Below are 20,719 nucleotides of genomic sequence, written 5' to 3'. Positions count from 1 at the left end.
CCTCAGGCCTATTCTAACCCCCAGACTTGCAGGGGGAGCTTTAAGTTTAAATCAGTCAGTAATGACTTGGGTGATGTGGTAGTATATAGTGGAAGTTTCAGTGAGCATCTCTAACATCTCAGGGAGGTCTTGTCTTTACTAGGAAAGCAGGTCTCACTGTCAAGCCTAGAAATGTGTTGTTACCCAAGCAGGAGATATACTTTTTAGAGCACTTGGTGTCCGATCATGGAATAAAAATTGAAAAATCAAGGGCTAGTGCTATGCATAATTTGTAATAAAAGGCTGTGGCTCAAATTGTTGCTATGGTAATTTTTTTTAGAAAATTTGCATTTACATTTTGCTGGAATAACCTTGCCCCTTTATCAGATGAGGCATAAAGGAGTGAAGTTCAAGTGGGGTGAGAGCCAACAGAGAGCTTTCGAGTCGATTAAGGAGGCTTTGAGTTAGGCACTGGTGTTGGGAATTCCTGATTTTAGCATTTCCTTTGTTATCTAGACTGATTCATTGTACTTAGACATTGAAGTGGTGCTCATTGAAGAACAAGGTGGGGAACGTAGACCCTTGGCCTATATTTCTAGAGTGCTAGCAGGTCCACAACTGAGGTATTCTCTGTACGAACTGGAGATTTTGGCTGTGCTGTTTGTGTGAGAGAGGTCCAAATTCTATCTCGAACATCAAAAGTTTACGTAAGAAACTGGTAAACAGGCCCTTAGTTGGGTTCTGGCATGAACTCGTAAAACTGACATGATAGCACATTGTGCAGTATGTATATCAGTCTTTCAGTTTGACGTAAAAAACATTAGGAGTACATAGAAGCAGTGGCAGATGCGTTAAGCCATATGTTTGAGTAAGGAGCCAAAGAACTATTTCATGGCGATCTTGAGGCAATGGTAATTATCGAGGACAAGGAAGTTCTCCCTAGTTATTTGACAGTGACTGTGTTAGGTGAAATACCAGCATTATTTCAAGACATTAAACAAGAACAGGAAAAGGACGATGATCTCCAGGGCATTCTGAAGGAGTTGAAAGAAGAGCGGCTGGTAAAGGGATATTCTATTGGAAGAGGAGTCCTGTGCTATTGAACCAGGTAAGACCAAAATATTAAAATATGTTTGCCTCGCAGTCTGGTGCCAGCGGTATATAAATATTTCTGTCATTTGCTACATAGAATTCACCTGGGTGTGCATAAGACTCACATCAAAATCAGCAAACATGTGACATGGAAGGAAATGGTTTTGGAAATGAGGCAACTGATTGATGAACGCCAGGAGTGTAAGCAGGGTAAGCCCAACATGAATGTAAAAAAGGGACTGCTGCAATTCAGCAGGGCACTAAAGAAGGTAATGGTTGTTCTGGTGGTGGTGGAAATTTTCATGCGTTTTATTTGGTGGATTCCCAGTAAAGGAACCACACTGAAATTAGCAATCGGTTGCTCTCATTGGTATTTGCAAGTTTTGGTTCTGCTTGCATGTTGGTACGTGATAATTCTCTGGGATTTGCTTTCTATGATTTCCTCCAATTTTGTTTTAATCAGGTCATAAATCATGTGACCATTTCACCCTACCATTCTAAGCTGTCGTTCACTGAATGCATTAATCGTAATCTGAAGTTGCCTCTCATTATACACATCGCTCTGGGAATCAGAAGTGGTGGGATCAACCCCTCAGCTGGTTATCTTTAGCCTTTTAACACGGCCTGCTATGGGGCTCATAAGATGACACCAGCTAAGCTCATGCAAGGTTACCAAATTAATACACCATTCAGTAGTTTGTGGTCCATGAATGATTTTTTGCTTGAGTGCATAAATGTGGATGATCTTAGGGAGTAGTGGAAGGCTGCACGAAAGAATATAATCCATGCCCAACAAAGAGAATGTCAGAAGTAAACGCACTGTATTGCTGATGGTGGGTGATACAGTATATGCCCAGAATGTCTGGGGCCAGAGCGAAAAGCAACAGGGGGTGACTGAAAAATCATTGCCAGAGTTCTCCCTCTGGTCAATTTCGTGGTTGAGGACCTGCAGAAACAAGGGCAGATTAGAGGTCATTTAAGCCGGATTAAACTTAGTGGAAAGGAAAAGGTGGTGGTGGCAGTGGAGTAATGTGAGAGGTCATTACCCCCCCCCCCCCCCCCCCCTCCTACTGGGCTTTTTCTTTTGATCTTCCAGGGCAGGGAGGCCGGATACGTGCCTGTCAATTGGACCTATAAAAATGACCGTGTTGTATCGATGTGGCTAACGTCACAGGCTGCACTCACTCTTAGTATAGAAAAAGCATTCTGCCTGATGGGAGAGTTTCCCTGTAAGGAGCTTTGACCGAATCACGTGCAGTGGATGGGGCCGAGCCTCAACAGTTGGTATTCAGATGAGGTTTTGATGTATGGAGAGTGGCAAAAGTGAGGTGCCTGTGATCGACTTGGAGTGCACCACAAATGTTTAAATTGTTACTGTGTTCTGCTCCAATCTATCACATTAACTGCATGTTGAAAATACTGTTTGCTCGCGCTCTGAGAAGTGTGTGGGGTGTTGTCTTTCATGCCCCAGTGTGGATTAACGTTTATTTCTGTTATCTGTTGTAGAAGCAGGAAGGTTTATATGTAAGCAACGAAACATCCTAAATGTGGTGTTTGCTTGACATTATCAGCTGATGGCTTGTGCTTACCGATGACCAGTTTCTATGCTGACGGCACAACATTATGGTAAACTGATTGCAACAAAATTGGTAATATAATTTTCATGTCTGAGTGCTGAAAAGGTGGCTGTTGGCTAAAGGTACTGTAAGTGATAACATGTTCTTGTTTCATTTCCCAGAGTAAAGTTGTGGGTTGTTCAAACTTATGTGGTTAAATTTTTAAAAGGAACAAACAGTTGTCATATTGCTTAATTGGATTGTTGAGCTCCAACTGAAAGATAATTCTCTTTACGGATAAAAACTCACAGCACCAATTTAAATGTTAAATTTTAAGGAAACCGCCAGTTGTCCTGTTGCTCAATGTGGTTGTTGATTTCAAACTGAAGTTATCTTTACGCTTGTTACTTACATAATAGCGCTTACGGAAAATTGGCCTATTAACCTGTAGTTCAGATTGGCTCGTGCTGGAGCTTGAATAATCACCTCATGTCATAGATTTGGATTACTTTGGGGAAAGTTTCAAGGAGGACTAGTGACTCACACTTTAGTTATTTACATTCGGTATCTAAAAATGTGTGTTCTAATTTGTCTCGGCTCAGTATTAGTCATGTGCCTTGTAATTTTGTTAGGGTTGGATTCCAGGTCATTTTGGAAAACTTGCTAATGCAATTCTGGTGTAAAAATATTATTTGTGTTCAGCAAATTGTCTTAAAACTTCCCATGCTTTATTGAAGGAGCTAGTGCCCAAGATGTACTTAAAGAAACCTAGCTAGTTTTGTTAAGAACTTTCTAAGTGGCTTACTGCCACCAGTCAGTAATTTTAACTGTTTTTATATTTTGTATTATTTTTATTTTTTTGTATTGAGTAAAACAAGTTGTGATTTGGAAACATGATATAAACAAGCCCACAGAATGCTGTAGGTACCAATGTATGATCCTTAACTAATGTCAATACATGTTTTGTGTATCTATCATTTAGTTGTTTTCCACTCAGGGATTACTGTATCCAAGGTATCCCACTCTAAAGGTTTTAAAATGGTCATTAGTTCCAAAATAATTCCATACACCTACTCCGAACACCCCCTCCCCCTCCTATTCTCTTGAACACTAGTTCCTGTACGACCCTGGAGAAACTTTTGAACAGGAAGACAGAATTTGATACAACAGTTTTATCACTGTTCTGGAAGAGCGGTTTCACACAAGCATGCCTTACCCTTTCTGGGAAAATACCTTATTGTAAAAGATTCAATAAATACATTGTCCATTAAAAAAATTCTGAGATTGATTTTATTCCTGGCACATACGGAACATCAGCTATATACTATGGTGGCAGCTTGAACTAAAAACAGTACACAACAGATGTGCGTTTGACCAGCAAGTTGTGAACAGGCAGCGATAAGTTGTGGATATGCGAGTTTACTGTGTCACTTTTGCTGTGTCACAAATCACAATGGAGCAACACCTCTAAATCGAGTGTTCAAGACATTCTCAAGAAGGGTTTGAAGAAAAGAAAAATGTGTGCATGCGAAGTTTGTCATGCTCAGCTTGACTTCTGAACAAAAGCCACAATGTGTGGATACCTGTTCTCAGATTTGACTGAAATATGGTAATTTTTAATGGAAAAAAATCATCATGAGTGATGAGACTTGGTGTTATCAACACAAGCCATTTCAAAATGACTGCATGCAGAAATTCACATGAATGATTAACACTTTGATGACATAGTTAACCCCTTCAAGGCAGTGAGAAGTGCAAGTTGAACATCACCCCAAAGAAGGACTTATCTGACAGTTTCACATGATTGTATGAACATTCTATGTGTTGTACTCAAGTAGAAAGAGACTATGTAGAACACCGGAAGTATTAAAACAACTCTATTAACGTTTCTTTCCATTATAAAATAGTTTAAATTTGTTATGTACATTCCTTTTGATATACCGCATATCCCAGGAATGTTGTGACAAACTTTTAGGGGAGATGGTACACATCATAAGGACTCTGAGACTAGCATAGCAACCCATGGCCATAAATGTAATCTTACGCCACTACGTTGTGTTGTACATGATAGTACTGTAAGGGAATGCCACTACGTAATGCTGTACACAAGAGTAGTGAACGGGAACATGAGGATTTCCTCATTCGAGTGCTAGCCAGCATATGAGAAGCGTGGGATGGTGAGCTTGCAGACAGGCATCTAATGCATGGAATAGCTGCGTGCAAAGGACAAGTAGCTGGACACATTTATTGATAATGCTTCCCAAACAGACATCAACCCCACAACAGTCTGTGCAAGTATGGGTCATTAAGAAGGGGCAGGGCTAGTAAGGGCTGGCAATGACTGGTGTGTTTTGTCGTTAGGGAAGAAAATTTGTTGGATGCGATGGAAAGTAATCCAAGCACCAGCCTAAGTGCCATTGCCTCAGACATAAGACTGACTCATAGCAGTGTCCAGCAAGTTTTTCGCACTGAGTCCTTACACGCCTTTCATCTTGTGCAGTTATTGCACTCTGATGATCACCCTGCACATAGGTGTTTCTGCAGCAGAGTGGCTGAAATGTGCATTTCCCAGCTTATGTGTTGTTCATTGATGAGGTCACATCCACTAGGTATGGCATATTCAATTATTACAATGAGCATTTGTGGGCAGCAGCGAACCCCCACAGTGTGCGGCACAACACTTCACAGTTAATTTGTGGGCTGGTTTGGATGGTGATTGCTTAGTCAAGCTGTACCTTTTAACACTGTAAAATATCAGCTCTTTCTGGAACATGTTCTTCTTGATTTGGATGAAGATGTTTCTGCAAATCTGAAGCACCATGATGGGACACCTGCTCATTTTGGACTGGCTGTTTGTAGGCATTTGAAGATGTCAGTCCCGCATCACTGGATTGGGCATGGTGGACCAGTATCCTGACCCCACATCACCAGATATATTGAGCCTTGATTTCTTTCTATGGGGAGCCATGAAATCTTTCATGTATCACAAGAATTGTATATGCAGCTGCTACAATAAAAAAATCTCCCGAACCCCCAGTGTGTTCAAGCATGCCCACCTTTCGATGCTCCCTTGATGTCAGGCCTTTGTGATTTCTAATGGTGCAAACTTCAAGAATCTGTTGTAATGTTACAGCTGTATTCATATCGTGCATCATGTGTGCCTATTATAGCTGTATTCATATTGTGCATTGTGTGTGCTCATTATGTCCCATAAATGTTTCAAATGCATCACTCTCTTGTTTCGTTTCTGATTTTGACCCCTTCTATCACTTACCCTTGATATTTGCGGCCATGGACTGATATGCAATTTTCAATCCTTAGTATGTGTCCCACCTCCCACAGAGTTTGTCACAACCTTTCTGGAACACCCTGTGCAGACTGGATTCCAGTCAGTCTGCTACAGGTGCAGTGGGAAGGCTTCTAAGATACCGTATCATTATTGATTGGTCTGAAAGATTTAAAGGATGGTTTTATTTGTCACTTGGTCTAATGTCATTTACTGGAATTAGTTGCCTGCCATGACATGAGTGTCTCTTCAGAGCCTGACTTACAGTGAGATCTATGAAAATGTCTGCCACTCCACGGCAGACATCTTACTATGGCACTGTGAAGTAGGGATGTATAGATACAGGTTCTCATTTATCCATGGATTCTAAAACTACTTTTGTAAATATTGGTACAGAAACTTCTGCTCGCTTTGCGGAGCTGAAACGAAACTATTCTTTGTACAGAAGTAGTTAGTTGTTTAAATAAACTACAAGCCTGTTTTCATTTATGGCAAATAAGACAGCTATAAAACGAGTTTGTAATTCTCATATTTCTTTTATATCATATTTTCATGGGCAGTTAGAAATTCCACACATCTGAGATATTCAGAGAAGCAACTAGGTGTGAATGAAACATTTATATTTGTTGAGAATACTTTTGTACTGCTAATGTAATCCTTTTAGCACACACTCTGATACTTTATCTAGACCTGTTAACTTTTTATTTATCCATTACCACACTGAATTCATCATCAGTGGTAGACAGCAGCAACATTGTGTAAGGTAAATAGTCCTTTTTGTTCCATGGCTCATATCTGGATGCTTTTTCTACAGTTTTGTTGCTAAGTTTTTAAAATAATTGTCCACACAGGTTGTCAGGTCAGTAGTGTTATGTATTAAGCCATCTTTATCTCTGACTTCAGTGTTAATCTGTTTTGATTTTACGCTACCATTATCTAGGTTGACTACTTTCGGTATTGCTTTGGTTTTGTTAGCTATGGTTTCATAATTTTGGATTTTTATTATCATTTAGTAATTTTCTGTATGACTTTTATATCTGAGATAAAACTGGGAAGCAGGCTGGGCCATTTTCACTGTCTTTCACAGAGCTATGTATTCGCAAATTTAAGAGCGTTTTCTGACATTTCTTGTTGCCCAGCTCTATTTACTTGACTCCTAAATGAAAAATACAGTTACTAATTTAAATTATAATTCTTATAAGTGTTAGAAGTTACTGAATTTGAAATTCTCATTTTTTCCTGAGACCACTGCCTCCCATATCTAGTTAGCCAACTGTACAGTAAACTCCACTTATTCAGTATAGAATATATCTTTCTGTAACTAAGTAATTTAGTTTGATTTAAAGTAGATATTTTTAATTCACATTTGACCAAAATGGTCTGATAACACAAGTCTCAAGCTTGCTTTTTTTTGATAACCCATAACTGTCTCTGATGCCCAATAACCTGTTGGTTACTTCATCCACAATCAACTTCTTAATATTTGAGCCTTCAAAGACAAGAAAATATCCTTTATGATTAAATATCTTGTCCAGGATCTACATTGATTTGGAAAAAGGATATCTACATCACTACTGTGTGGCTAATATGAGTATAACATAATCACTTTTTTGAGCATATTTTGTCCTCTTGTCTCTTCCACAGAATTGCCATCATTCTACCTTTGAATCACTGCCACTTCTTAACATAAACACATCAGCCCTCACCCGTCATTAATGTTCTGTTACAGTAACATGCTAATTCACAAGATATAACTACGTATTTAATTACAGTTCCTTCGTGTTCAGTGATGAAGTCAATGGAGCTGCCTATTTAGGATGTCCCAGGAGAAATGATATATATTCAGGGATATGACAAGAATGATCATTCAAAGGAAAAAAGTCTAGTAGCCATGGGCTCAAAAATGAATTCCTCAAGAGCTATGAGCACTACTTCATCTTCGATACTTAAACAAATCTTTTCTACTGTGAGCTCTTTGCTTTTCATGTCTTGGGAGGAGGTAGTACAGTCCAAACCAAGAAAAAATTGAAACATAGGCTTTCAAATGTGTACCTCAAGAGCTTTGAGAACTTGTTCATCTTTGCTGCTGTGGAACACATCTCTTCTACTAAACATGTGCTCATAGTTCTTAAAGTATGCCTTTTAGAGCCCATGCTTACTAGACTTTTTGGCTTCGAATGATCATTCCTGTCACAGAAAATTGACTATTCCCCCTGGAGCACTCTGTACAGATTCCATGAACACGTTGAGCTCCAAGCTGATAGATACTAATATTAATGAGAACTACCACATCTGAGTTGACGTACATTTATTGTTTCATGACTGGTTTTGTTCAGTAGAATATCGCAAGGTTGCTGAGTTTTGCCAATATCATAATATAATAATAATCTTTATTTGGACATCATAATTTTTTGTACATGCACAACAATATCATGCCATACATACTGTGTGTGTATCAGTAGATACTATTAAATAAACATTTAGCGTCGCTAGTTTACTTCGGTAGGGCCTATACAAAAGATAATGGAGTTCAGAAGTACATGAGCGAGTATAAATATCTTTTAATTAACGGCTGTTTCAGCTTGTCCTGAAAAAGATTTCCTCAGAGTTGCTTTATATTACTTGGTAATTTATCACGCAATTGACCTCCAGCTGTAAGTTGACTGTGATCTGCAGATTTTTTATTATTCAGTATCTTATGATAAGCACATCTGTTTCATGTATTGTAATTATGAAAGTCTGTTCACGACACTTATTTCATCATTCTACTTTACAAACATAATTGTCTTGAGGGCACACAATGAGCACACAGTCAGCACATCATTCTTGAGTAGTAGTCCCTACAGGTCTGGCATTTGCTTATATTAGTAATTAACCTAACTGCTCTCTTCTGAAGTGTGAATATCCTACCCAAGGAAAATATGGGTGCTTCATATCCAATTTCAATCTCATATTGCAAATGTGTTTGGATTAATCAACAGCATATTTGCTTGAAGACAGAGGGATCTAGTGGTCTTATGCAACATTACAGGCAAAAATCTATAAATGATACTCATATAAAAATTCTGCAGAATGACTGACAGAAGCCTGGCGAGTGGTACAATAAATGTCAGTGTGCTATGTTGCATGCACGTACTGTTTGCCATGAGGTCAGCATGATGTTTATATGACTGTCACTTCAACATACTCTAATGTTAAATAATACCAAACTACTGGCACTATTCAGCAACCTGATGATGTTATAATGAACAAAACTGGCTGTGGCACAATAAACATGTATCAACACAGTTGTGGTGGTTCTCATTAATCATTAATATTATATAGAGTCCAGCTCAATTTTTACTTGCTACACTTCGTTCCTTTATTGACTGAACATTTTGATGATAAACTGTTTAAAAATGAAAGCTTGGGAATGAATTCTTTCTTCTGCTTTTTATTAAAAAATTCTTCAGATGGAAAGAAGACACTGTTCTTCTCTTGTCCAGTGTGATACATATGATACATGCTAGTTCTTCAGCTGTTGCCGATTTCACTTGTCTTCTCGGTATTGCTCTCATGGAGAATGATCCTATTCAAGGCTGATGAAGCTGCTACTTTTACTGCAACTGAAACAGCAATTCTTTCTCTGCTGGTAGTAACATAGCTGTTTCCATCACTGTTGTTTTTATTCTGGGTAATGTACAGGATAGCAAGAGGGCACTATTCATCAATCGCCCTCTTCACTTCTTCTGCTACTGCTACTATTTTCTCTTTCCTCGCTGGTACTGCTGTTGCAGAATTTTATTGCACCACTGAAGGTAATAATACTGCAAATGGCACTACTACAGAAATTGCCTCTTTCTCTTCTGTGCGAGATATGGCTATTATTCCCATTTGTACTCGTGCTTCGCAATCCTCAACAGATAGTAGGGCAGCTTTCCCTTCATTATACAGTTGCTGAATGCTTTCTTGCTTCTTTCTGTCTGCATCTTCTGCTGGCTTTAATAGTACTGGATCATTTATTTCACAGTGTGTGAAGATAGTTTTCATGAACCCACTGATGTTTTTACTCAAATAGGATTTGCCCCTCTTGTTTAAATGCATTACATGTTTAATGAAACACTTTTTCATAAAATATGTTGCACTACTAACACTCTTCAGTGACTAACTGCATAAAATACGTAATGACTGGTTTTACAAATCAGAATGCCTTGCTTTATTTTATTTCATTCCTATATATTTTATATCCAGCTAGTTACATGGAAGATTTGTTTTTATTTTTATTCCTTTAATTCATAAAGTTGCTCTCAGGCAACAATGATTACCAATAACCACTGTATGGCATTTTAAGCATCATTGTTGCTCTCAGTCATCTAGTGGCTACATATGGCCAACAGTACCTACCTTTTAAGTGCGGTATTGTGATGCCAGATGCAACAAATATGACAGTTTGTACAGGAATTGTGAGCTGATGGATAGCTTATTTCCTGTTCCTTTAAAAACTGAGAATGGGCAGAGGGGTGTGTGTATGTTCATGTTGAATTTGTCATTTCACTTTTATCGAACATATACACCTACATTTACATCAATTTATGTTTTGGAAGCTCTGTTTCCTTGGGAGAAGGGGCAGACGATTAAAATAATTTGTTAAGTAATTTTAAATCAGTGTGAAATAAGAGGTTAATTGTGCTCTTTGGAGTTGATTTTGTTGTGTACAGAAGTTTTGTTTACTTGTTTACATCACTTGTAGAAAATTTTAAAAAGTGCCCTCCTTTCAAAGTTTTTGGTTTAGAAATCCAGTATTTCATCTTCTATTGCATTAGAAATTACTGTAACAGAAATTTTTTTGGCTGTATCAAGACAAATAACTCAACTGTTGCATAATAAGTTAGTTTGTTATGTGTTCCATTGATCAATCTCACAGTAACTGTTATGATGTGGACTGTGTGATGTGCATAAGAAATGCACTCAAGGAACAAAGATTATATTTTTTTCTTTCTTTTTTAAAAAAAGCTTAAAATTTTCATTACCTACCCTATTCCCTTAAAAGGCACAAAATGCACACATTATACCTATAGATTTATTTATTCTTATTCAAGAATTCATCGAAGATATAAAAGGAGTTGTCAAGGAGATATGATTTCAGTTTATTTTTAACACTATTACTGCTGTCTGTCAGACATTTTATTTCATCTGGTAATTTACTGAAAAGTTTTACAGTAGCATATTTTACCCTTTCTGTGCCAAAGATATGTTAAGTAAAGAATAGCACAAGTCACTCTCTCTTCTGGTATTATAATCATGAATATCACTGTTGATTTTAAAGTGGTCCATGTTGTTGAGAACAAATTTCATTAGTGGGTAAATGTACTGTGAGGCTGTTGTAAGAATTCCTAACCTTTTAGACAGATGCCTACAAGATGTGCGACTACGAGCCACAGACACTAGTCTAACCACTTTGTTTTGAGAAGTGAATACTTTTTTGTCCAAGTGTTGAGTTACCCAAAAATATTATTCTGTATGTCATCAGAGAGTAAAAGTATGCAAAGTATGTTAACTTGCTAATTTCGAGATCCTCAAAACTAGCAATTATTCGGAATGAAAAAGTTGCTGAACCTAGTCGCTTTAGAAGATCCAAAACATGAACTTCCCAATTACGATTCTCATCTATATGTACACCCAAAAACTTAGTATGCTCTACCCTGGCTACAGACTTCTCTTGATGTGTTATGTTTACTAAAGGAACTGTCCTCATTGCAGTAGAAAAATGGGATGTACTGTGTTTTTTTAAAAAGTTCAGAGCAAGCCCATTTGCAGGAAAACAATCAATAACTTTTCCAAAGACATTATTTGTATCATTTTCTATTGGAGTTTGTATTACTGGATTAATAATGATGCTTGTATCATCAGCAAACAGTGTCAGTTTAGCTTCTTGTTTCAGATAAGAAAGGAGGTCATTCACATATATCAAGAACAGAACCCTGTGGAACACCTAACATAATTACACCCAAATTAGATGAAGTGGGAAGCTTCCTTAAATCACTTAAAACATATGAAGAAAGTTTTTGCTTCCTGTTCTGTGGATATAATTTAAACCACCCATGTGCTGTTCTATTTGTGTTATGGAATTGTAATTCCTGTAACATAATGTCATGGTTCACACAACCAAACGCTTTGGTTAAGTCGTGTAAATTCCTATTGTGACATTTTACTATTTGAAGACTCAATTATGTTGGGAGTGAAATTGTATACTGCTGTTGCAGTGGAACAGCATTTTTGAAATCCAAACTGCGATTTACTAAATATTCCATTAATGTTGACATGGTTAACTACTCTTGAGTACATTTTTTCTCGACAGTTTTGGAAAATGCTGTAAGCAAGAACACTGACTGGTAATTACTGACATCTGTGGAATCCCCTTTTTTGTAGAGAGGCTTGACAGTGGCATATTTTAACCTGTCTGGGAAAATACCTTGAGTTAGTGATGCAATACAGATGTGATTCAGAACGTCAGTTGTAACTGCTCTACATTGTTTTAATATCTTGTTGGAGATTTCATCTACTCCAACAGAACAGTTATTTTTCAAAGATGTAATGATTTTCCTTATTTCACAAGAGGTTGTTGGATGAAGATGATCTGACTAGGATTTCTCAAAACAGACTCTTCCAGGTACTGCTTGGCTTCTCCTTTTGAACTATTCTCACCAATTTTTTCATCTACACTTAAGAAATGGTAGTTAAATACAGTAGCTACTTTTGTAATGTTTGTTACAATGGTCTCATTCTCTTTAATAGTAATACTACCTATACCAGTGGTCACTTTTCCTGTCTCTCTTCTAAAAACATTTCATACTGATTTGATTTTACTGTCCTAGTTGTTAATTTCATCTCTAATATACATATTTTTTGATTTTCTGACTACTTTTCTCAGTATGTTACAATAATTTTTAGAGTGTGAACTTATTTCTGGGCCTTTACTAATTCTTGCTGCCTCATACAATTTTCTTTTTCTTCCTGAAGACACTTTAATAGCAGCAGTAATCCCAGGTTTTTTTGAAGTCTGTTAGGTGTTAGATTTAATAATTTTTTGGGGGCAACAGTGTTTATAAAGGGATATAAATTTATCAAGAAATATGTTGCATTTATCACTGGCATTTGACTCATTATATACATTTCGCCAATTAACATTTCTTAAACTTTCTCTGAAGTGCTCTATAGATACTGGGATGACCAGCCCTACTCTTTTACTTAATGGTTTCTGAACGGTACACTCTGCTTGGTTTTATAAGTTAATCAGTTGTGCAGCAAGGTCTGATAATCCATTTATCACACGGAAAGTGCATGTTAGTTTTATACCCTCTTGCTGTACAAATACATTATCTATTAGAGTGCTACTCTCTTGAGCCATTGTTTTGTGTAAATAGCGACTCATTCTTTATCCATGCTGGATCTGCAAGTCTAAGGTGCTAAATTATACCCATTTATATTGACACTTTCCATCCTCACAGTTACATGGTGTTGAGACAGACAAAGTATATCAATCTCTTTTTTTTTTAAGTCATCTAAACACACTAACAGCTCATTTACTTCATTTCTTATTCCTCTGATATTTTGATGAAGTAAATTGATACTACCCTTACCTTTATCCCTATTTACTGTACATGAAGCTTCTTTTATTCTCTTTTTCTTGATTGTTTCCAGTCTGGACTTCAGCTTTAACACAAAAAACCTGTGTGCCTGGTCCCATTAACCACAAGGATCATCCCTTGTGTGACTGTGGCCCCCCTTACAGTATCTGCTAATAGAGAAGCTAACTTATCTTTCCCCTTCTTATTTAGGTGCAGGCCATGTGTAATGTATACCCATCTACCATAGCCTCCAGTTCAGCGATTTTTCTGTCCTTTCTATATAACCTACTTTGCCATGGAAGAGCCTCATTATTTACCTCCGTTTCCTTGCCACTACATTCGCTCCAATGAAACCATAACCTACAGTCTTCACAAAACACTCCCTCCTTTGGATTTCTACTGCAACTACCAAATTATATAAAAATATAGCTAAAAACAAAGATGATGTGACTTAGCAAACGAAAGCGTTGGTATGTTGATAGACATACAAATAAACACAAACACACACACAAAATTCAAGCTTTCGCAACCCACAGTTGCGTCATCAGGAAAGAGGGAAGGAGAGGGAAAGACGAAAGGATGTGAGTTTTAAGGGAGAGGGTAAGGAGTCATTCCAATCCCGGGAGCGGAAAGACTTACCTTAGGGGGGAAAAAAGGACAGGTATACACTCTCACACACACACACACACACACACACACACACACACACACACACACACACACATATCCATCAGCATATATAGACAGACAGACAGAAAATGTCTGCTTGTGTCTATATATATATATATATATATATATGTGTGTGTGTGTGTGTGTGTGTGTGTGTGTGTGAGTGGGTTGCACAAAAGCAGAGAATAGCTATGCACAAGAGTACTGAAATTTTGTAGCCTGTCTAATACGTAACTAAACACGGCTAAACTTTGTATGACAGACGCAAGGTAATTTAACTCTGAACCACTAAGTCTAGTCGCAAAAATAAAGATCTATACTTACCCAAAATTTATGCCTGAAATGTAAATACAACTAATGACTATTAGCCTCTACAAAAAACTTTCTTTTCAATATAAATATGCCCAGAAAAGTGAAACCTTCAATAGATAGTGTAGCGAAGAAGTAAATGCACTAGTCTACAATGTAATATTTACTAAATTAACTCTTATTTCAATATTAATCACTTTAACTTAGTGAGAGCTTCGTGGCCATGTGTCTAGTGGAGGTATTAGACTCAGAGTAAAACACACTTCTTCAGAGAAACTTTTTGGCAAAAATAGTTTCTGGGCCTACTGGTCATTCTGACTCCATAAAGTGCAGACTAAATTACATCATATAATGCAACACTTTAGAATACACTGTGATGCCTGCAAGATGCTTCTTTAATGCATTTATCATTTTACCAACCCAGCCATAACAACACATTTGCAGTGTTTCATTTCAGCCATTACTGTGTGTTTCACAATCACACAATATGTTTGCTGCTTTATTTGATTCAAACAGTATGAAGATACATTAAACAGTCATATTACATAGTGTGCTAATGATTTCCTTGTTTAGTTATAATTATTTTCATACCAACATAGAGAAGGATGAACAGCAACAAATGAAGAGCTTGCGCTCTCTCTCTCTCTCTCTCTCTCTCTCTCTCTCTCTCTCTCTCTCTCTCTCTCTCTCGTGAGAGAGAGAGAGAGAGAGAGAGAGAGAGAGAGAGAGAGAGAGAGAGAGAGGTAAATGGAGGTGGGATGGGGGAGACACAAAAGAACGTTATATCGAAACTGAAGGTATATACCTACATTTTGGGGACCTTTCTATCCCAAGAGTTCTGTTAATGGTTTTGCCACAATTAATTATTTACAGGGAAACATAGAAGAAGAGTTACAAATATCAGCATTTCAACATTTTACACTCACTATGGCCATTATATATCATCATGTGAAGGGAAATGGAGTGAATGACGATTACTCTAGCATCATCTTCTACTTTATCTCGAGACTTTTTAGGTACTCTTTGATTTTGGTTCATTGTTACTAAAAAGCAAAAGGATAATTGAAGAACTACAAATGAAATATTAAGATTTTAGGGCAGATAATGAACTGACTCTAATAAATTTTGTATGTGATAACACAAGGAACTCATTATATCCTTCGCAAATTTTGAATACTCACTGAAGTATCTGCAGAAGCAGTCCCTTATTAGTGAATAATTATGGGTAGCATTATTGACAACAGCAGCTAAACATGACATGCTAGACTTCACAAGGATATAATGTTGCTGAAGTATGTTTCTGATACAGCATTCTTCCACATCAGAAAGAAATGTTTCACTTGGATAGTCAACTAATGGCAGCACTGCTTCCACAATTTCTGCAGCACTTTTCACTATATAGTAACTTTCAGCTGCCTGTAACGTAATGAGAAATTGTTATCATAGGATTAAATATTGAACAACTAAAACTAAACAACCAGAAATTGGTAAATATAATTCATATCATAGCTACCATGGCTTCATGGAAGATTATATCAGAGTCACAAGGGGTGTTAAAGTTCTTAGAGGCTAATATTAACAAAAAAATTAAAATATTTGTCATCAAGAAAAGTATGGGGATAACAAAAAGATTAAAATACTTGTAACCAAGAAAAATACGAGGATACATTAAACTTACCTCACAATGATAATTAAGATAAGTATGTAGATTGATAATGTGAGGAACGAAGAGCTGAGGCCAAACTGTAGCCATAACAGACAATACACGAAAACTCCAAATGAGATTATCTACACCAGTTTGTCCATAATTTACTACATTTTCTATAATGCAACCCAAAATCTGTTCACATTCAGCAAGGCAAGCTTCTCGGACATTACTTTGCAGAAATTGTTCATTCATCTGTGATATAATGAGGATACTTTTAGTAACTAAATCCGTGAAGAATAAATAACAGTTTCATACAGTTTGTGATTTACATTTAAAGAATACTTTACCATCAGTATAACAAGTTTAAAATTGCAAGTCAATATGCATATGTTTTTTTACAAGATTAAATGAAACACGTAAAAGACATGGTCCCCAATTATAAAAGAATGCAGTAGAATTCTAAATCATTTTACTTAGAACATGCTTATAGAACTTATCACAGCAGATATAGGAACCCTGGAGAGTTGATAGCATTTGACAGGAAAATATTGATCACACTTACACTTTTCAGAAGTTCCTTGAGGTATTTAATTCCCATGTCACCAGCTGATGAAACTGTACTTATGATATGGTGCATTCTTTTCTGTAATTCTGAACCTGCTGCTCCTTTGAACCACATATTGTAAAACATAGCCATTACTTGCTTCCGAACACTTTCTGAGAAAAAAATTAAACCCCAAATTACTTTATTACATCCTGGAGCGTCATATAACTTCACAGAAAGAAATGCTATAGATTTTCACATTTTAGAAAAGAAACCTGGTTTTATATATAATAGAAAGAAACTTCCACATGGGAAAAATATATTAAAAACAAAGATTCCAAGACTTACCAAGCGGGAAAGCGCCGGTAGGTAGGCACAATAAATAAAACGCACAAACACACACACAGAATTTCGAGCTTTCGCAACCAGCAGCTGCTTCGTCAGGAAAGAGGGAAGAAAAGGAAAGATGAAAGGATGTGGGTTTTAAGGGAGAGGGTAAGGAGTCATTCCAATCCTGGGAGCGGAAAGACTTACCTTAGGGGGGAAAAAGGATAGGTATACACTTGCGCGCGCGCACACGCACACACACACACACACACACACACACACACACACACACACACACACACACACACACACGAAATGTGACAGTTCAGTGTCAAAGTGTCAAACTAAAAATCCTTCAGTTTTGACATTCAATTGGTGATCAGTTCATGAAGTTTTTGCTGAGACTTAACAATATTGTAAATTCTGGCATTACACCAATATGTACTTGAAAGATCTAAGTTGCAGTGTATCAAGAGGGATCTTAGGGATGAGGAAAGAAGTCAAAGATTTATATTTTATGTAAGGGGTATAGAATGAACTGATTTAATATTAGGTGCCCAGCAGAAAGTTCTTTCATTCAGTCTTAAGCTTGACCACATTACCCATGTAACAACAGACCTTACTTATTTATATATATTAATGTTAGGCTCTTGCAGCTTTTCTCTTTTTTTAAAGACTGTTGGCCTACTGCTATATTCACACTATGCACTATTTCTTGGGGAACAGCAGTATTACTAATGACAAAAGACATAAATGGATTGTGTTCTCTATAGTGACTGGAATCAGAAAAGTCAGGGCACGACTTCAGAACCAGCAGTGGCTGTCTGACTGACTGATTGACTGACTGGTTGAGTCTGTCGACAGCGAGTCGCCAGAGAACAACAGGTGGACAACATGAGAGAAGGATAGACAACTGAGATGGCATTGCGCAGAATAACAAGTCCAAAGGACATAAGAAGATTGAATACTAAAACATTCGCGAATTCAGAACCAAGGCAACAATGCGTAGTGAGATCTATACAGAAATGCAGAGCTTTACAGTGCTGCTGCGCGCCCTGATAGGCCAGCCAGACAGGCATGGCTTAAGCTGGTGAGTACATCAGCACCCGCAATTGCAGTAGTGCCACCTAGCAGTTATCACTGATGTCCACACTGTCCTGCGGGTTTTCAAATGTGCCAGACGAGGATACCTGATCTCTCCCCCCTGAAATGGGCATGTAACTCCAGAAGTGCCCCAGACAATACTGGGAAGCTGAACAGGTGGCAGGGGTGGAGGCCTGGCACAGAAACCCACCAACAGGGAAGAAAACTCAAAAGGCACCCAGCGCTGTGGGCTCTTGGGTAGTGGGTAAGGACGGCTGATAGGATGGAGGTACCCTGAGACCTCCACTTCCATGACTGCATTCTCAAAAAACCACTGCTGGAGCCCGATAACATAAGTAGTACCTTGAGGCATGTGGGAGTGGCAAGAGTGGGTGTTCCTAGGACTGAATGAAGTGGCAGCAGTAGTGGGACAGTTGGAAGGTGTGGACAGAGCTTGTTGATATACCAGTACTCAAAACCTCTCGGAGTCTCCACCACTGTAAGGCGCCACCTGTGCGTGGCAACCACTGTGGGCGGCAGCTATGAGGGTCTCATCCAACAAGATTGTGCCCACACAGTTCAGCAGAAAGTGCCCAGTGGGCAAGTGCTGGTGTTCCATCAGCTGTGGGACCAGGTGGTGGAGAAAGCTATGTGGCTGCCACGCACAGAGGCACATGATCTGCTTCACCACTGGAGGCAGCGGACTAAATAAATGCTTGATGCCATTGGAGGTGCAGAACTTTTTGAAAGCTGCTGCCATGTAAAGTAGCCCATTACCAATACAATGGAATTGGGAAAGCACTGTCATGGTGAGAATCTCGACAAGAGCAGTGAGAATGGGATCGGTGGTTGTGGATGCCATGCTGACCATATGTGGACAGTTATAATAAGCATCCATGACAATGAGTTACATAGATTCCAAAAAGCAGCCACCAAAGTCCAGAAGAATGCAAACCCATGGATGATGGGGGTTGGAGCAGGGGGCAAAAGACTGCGAAGGAGCTGCCTGCTGCTGGGAACAAGCAGAACAGCTGCTCACTACAGCATCCACCTCTTTGTTCTGTCCCGACCACTAGGAAGTTGACTTCGCAAGAACCTTCATCTGTGGCATGATCCAATGCCAATGATGGAGGAGGTTCACGACATGTGGGCACAGGGTAGACAGGATAACAACATGGTGAGTATCCAATTCTGTGTCAAGCAAGAGAATATCGGAAATGTTGAAAAAGTGGTTGGAGAAGCGAATCCAGGCCCGGTGCTTGGGATCAGCAGACTTTATAAAAGAAAAGTGGGCTACCCATGGAGCACACAGTGCATTATGTACAACAAAATGGGGTTGCAGCACTTTCCTGCAGTGATGTGAGTAGCCATAAAGGGAAACCAATCTAAGGTGTGACATCCTTCCTCATCAGTCTGAAAAAATGAGATTCCCTGTCAGTGAAATGCCAAGAGAGGCGCAAGTGACTTGTGGTCAGTAATGAGGGTAAAGATTGAGTGGTTGGTTGGTTTGGGGTGTAAAGGGACCAAACTACAGGGTCATCAATCCCTTTTCCCTGACGCAAGCAAGGCTCAAGATACAAAAACACCCAACACCACAGAGCAGATGGTTTGTGCTGGCTGATCGCAATAATAAAAGAGGATAAGCTAGCCACTCTGCAACACATTAAAATGTTCACCCCAAAAAGACAAGGCAAGATGAACACATGTAGGGTAAAGATGACCACCAAGGCAAACAAATGCAAAGAAAGTGTGACACAGTTAAAATGGAGGTAGGGTGGCGACCTCAGAGAGAAGGCTAAATGCCCACCCTTAGATGGTACGATAAAAACCCCTCCTCATGAATAAAATGTAAAACTAAATCTGCTGTTGAAGCATTGTCACCTAACACTCAAGATAGGATGCTGGGAAGGTGAAAAAGACACAGTCCAGCAAGATATGGAGGGCAGTCATATGTGAGCCACAGTGAAACCGAGGTGGGTCCTCATGACAGAGAAGGTAGCCATGTGTTAGCCACGTATGGCCAATGTGGAGCTGGCAGAGAACCACAGAGTCCCTGTGAGAGGCCCGCATGGAGGTCTTCCACACATTTGTAGTCTCGTTAAGGGCACGCAGTTTGTTGTGCGTACTGAGATTATGCCATTCCATCTACCAAAGCTGAAAAAACTTGTGGCATAATAATGATCACAGGTCAGTTTCCGTGTAGCCTGTTTCGCCAGCCTGTCGGCAAGTTCATTTCTTGGGATTCCGATGTGGCCACGTAATGACTGGACCGTTCCAGGCCATGGATGGACTCCTGGATGGTCGCTACTAAAGGATGGCAGGAGTAGCACTGGTCAATAGCTTGCAGGCTGCTCAAGGAGTCAGTACAGAGAAAAAATGTCTCGCGAAAACATGAGAGGATGTGCTCCAGAGCACGAGAAATGTCTACCAGCTCTGCAGCCTAAACAATGCAGCTATCTGGCAAGGAGTGATGTTCAATATGTTCTCCAAGAACATACATGAAGCCAAAGTCACTGTCAGCCATTGAGACATCAGTGTAAACCACTTCATGGTCCCGGTACATGTCAACAATCGAGAGGAGGTGACAGCAGAAAGCTGCAGGTTTAACTGAGTCCTTAG

At 38.7% G+C, this 20,719-nt stretch overlaps 1 protein-coding gene across 2 annotated transcripts in view; it reads right to left on the bottom strand.

Annotated features, from left to right (window-relative positions):
* The window catches only part of LOC126323887 (nipped-B-like protein A), a 486,440-nt gene that overhangs the window by 245,110 nt on the left and 220,611 nt on the right, over positions 1-20,719 (bottom strand). For both annotated transcript variants that reach the window (XM_049994805.1, XM_049994812.1), the window contains exons 13-15: positions 16,709-16,863; positions 16,177-16,398; positions 15,680-15,914 (exon numbers count right to left, since the gene is read on the bottom strand). In XM_049994805.1, coding sequence (XP_049850762.1) covers positions 15,680-15,914; positions 16,177-16,398; positions 16,709-16,863 — 612 coding nt within the window. The remainder of the gene's footprint in view (positions 1-15,679; positions 15,915-16,176; positions 16,399-16,708; positions 16,864-20,719) is intronic.

This window comes from Schistocerca gregaria, chromosome 2, assembly GCF_023897955.1.
Source record: "Schistocerca gregaria isolate iqSchGreg1 chromosome 2, iqSchGreg1.2, whole genome shotgun sequence".
Lineage (NCBI taxonomy): Eukaryota > Metazoa > Arthropoda > Insecta > Orthoptera > Acrididae > Schistocerca > Schistocerca gregaria.
Note: the sequence above shows the minus strand (reverse complement) of the source record. Positions and strands in the feature narration are given on the sequence as shown.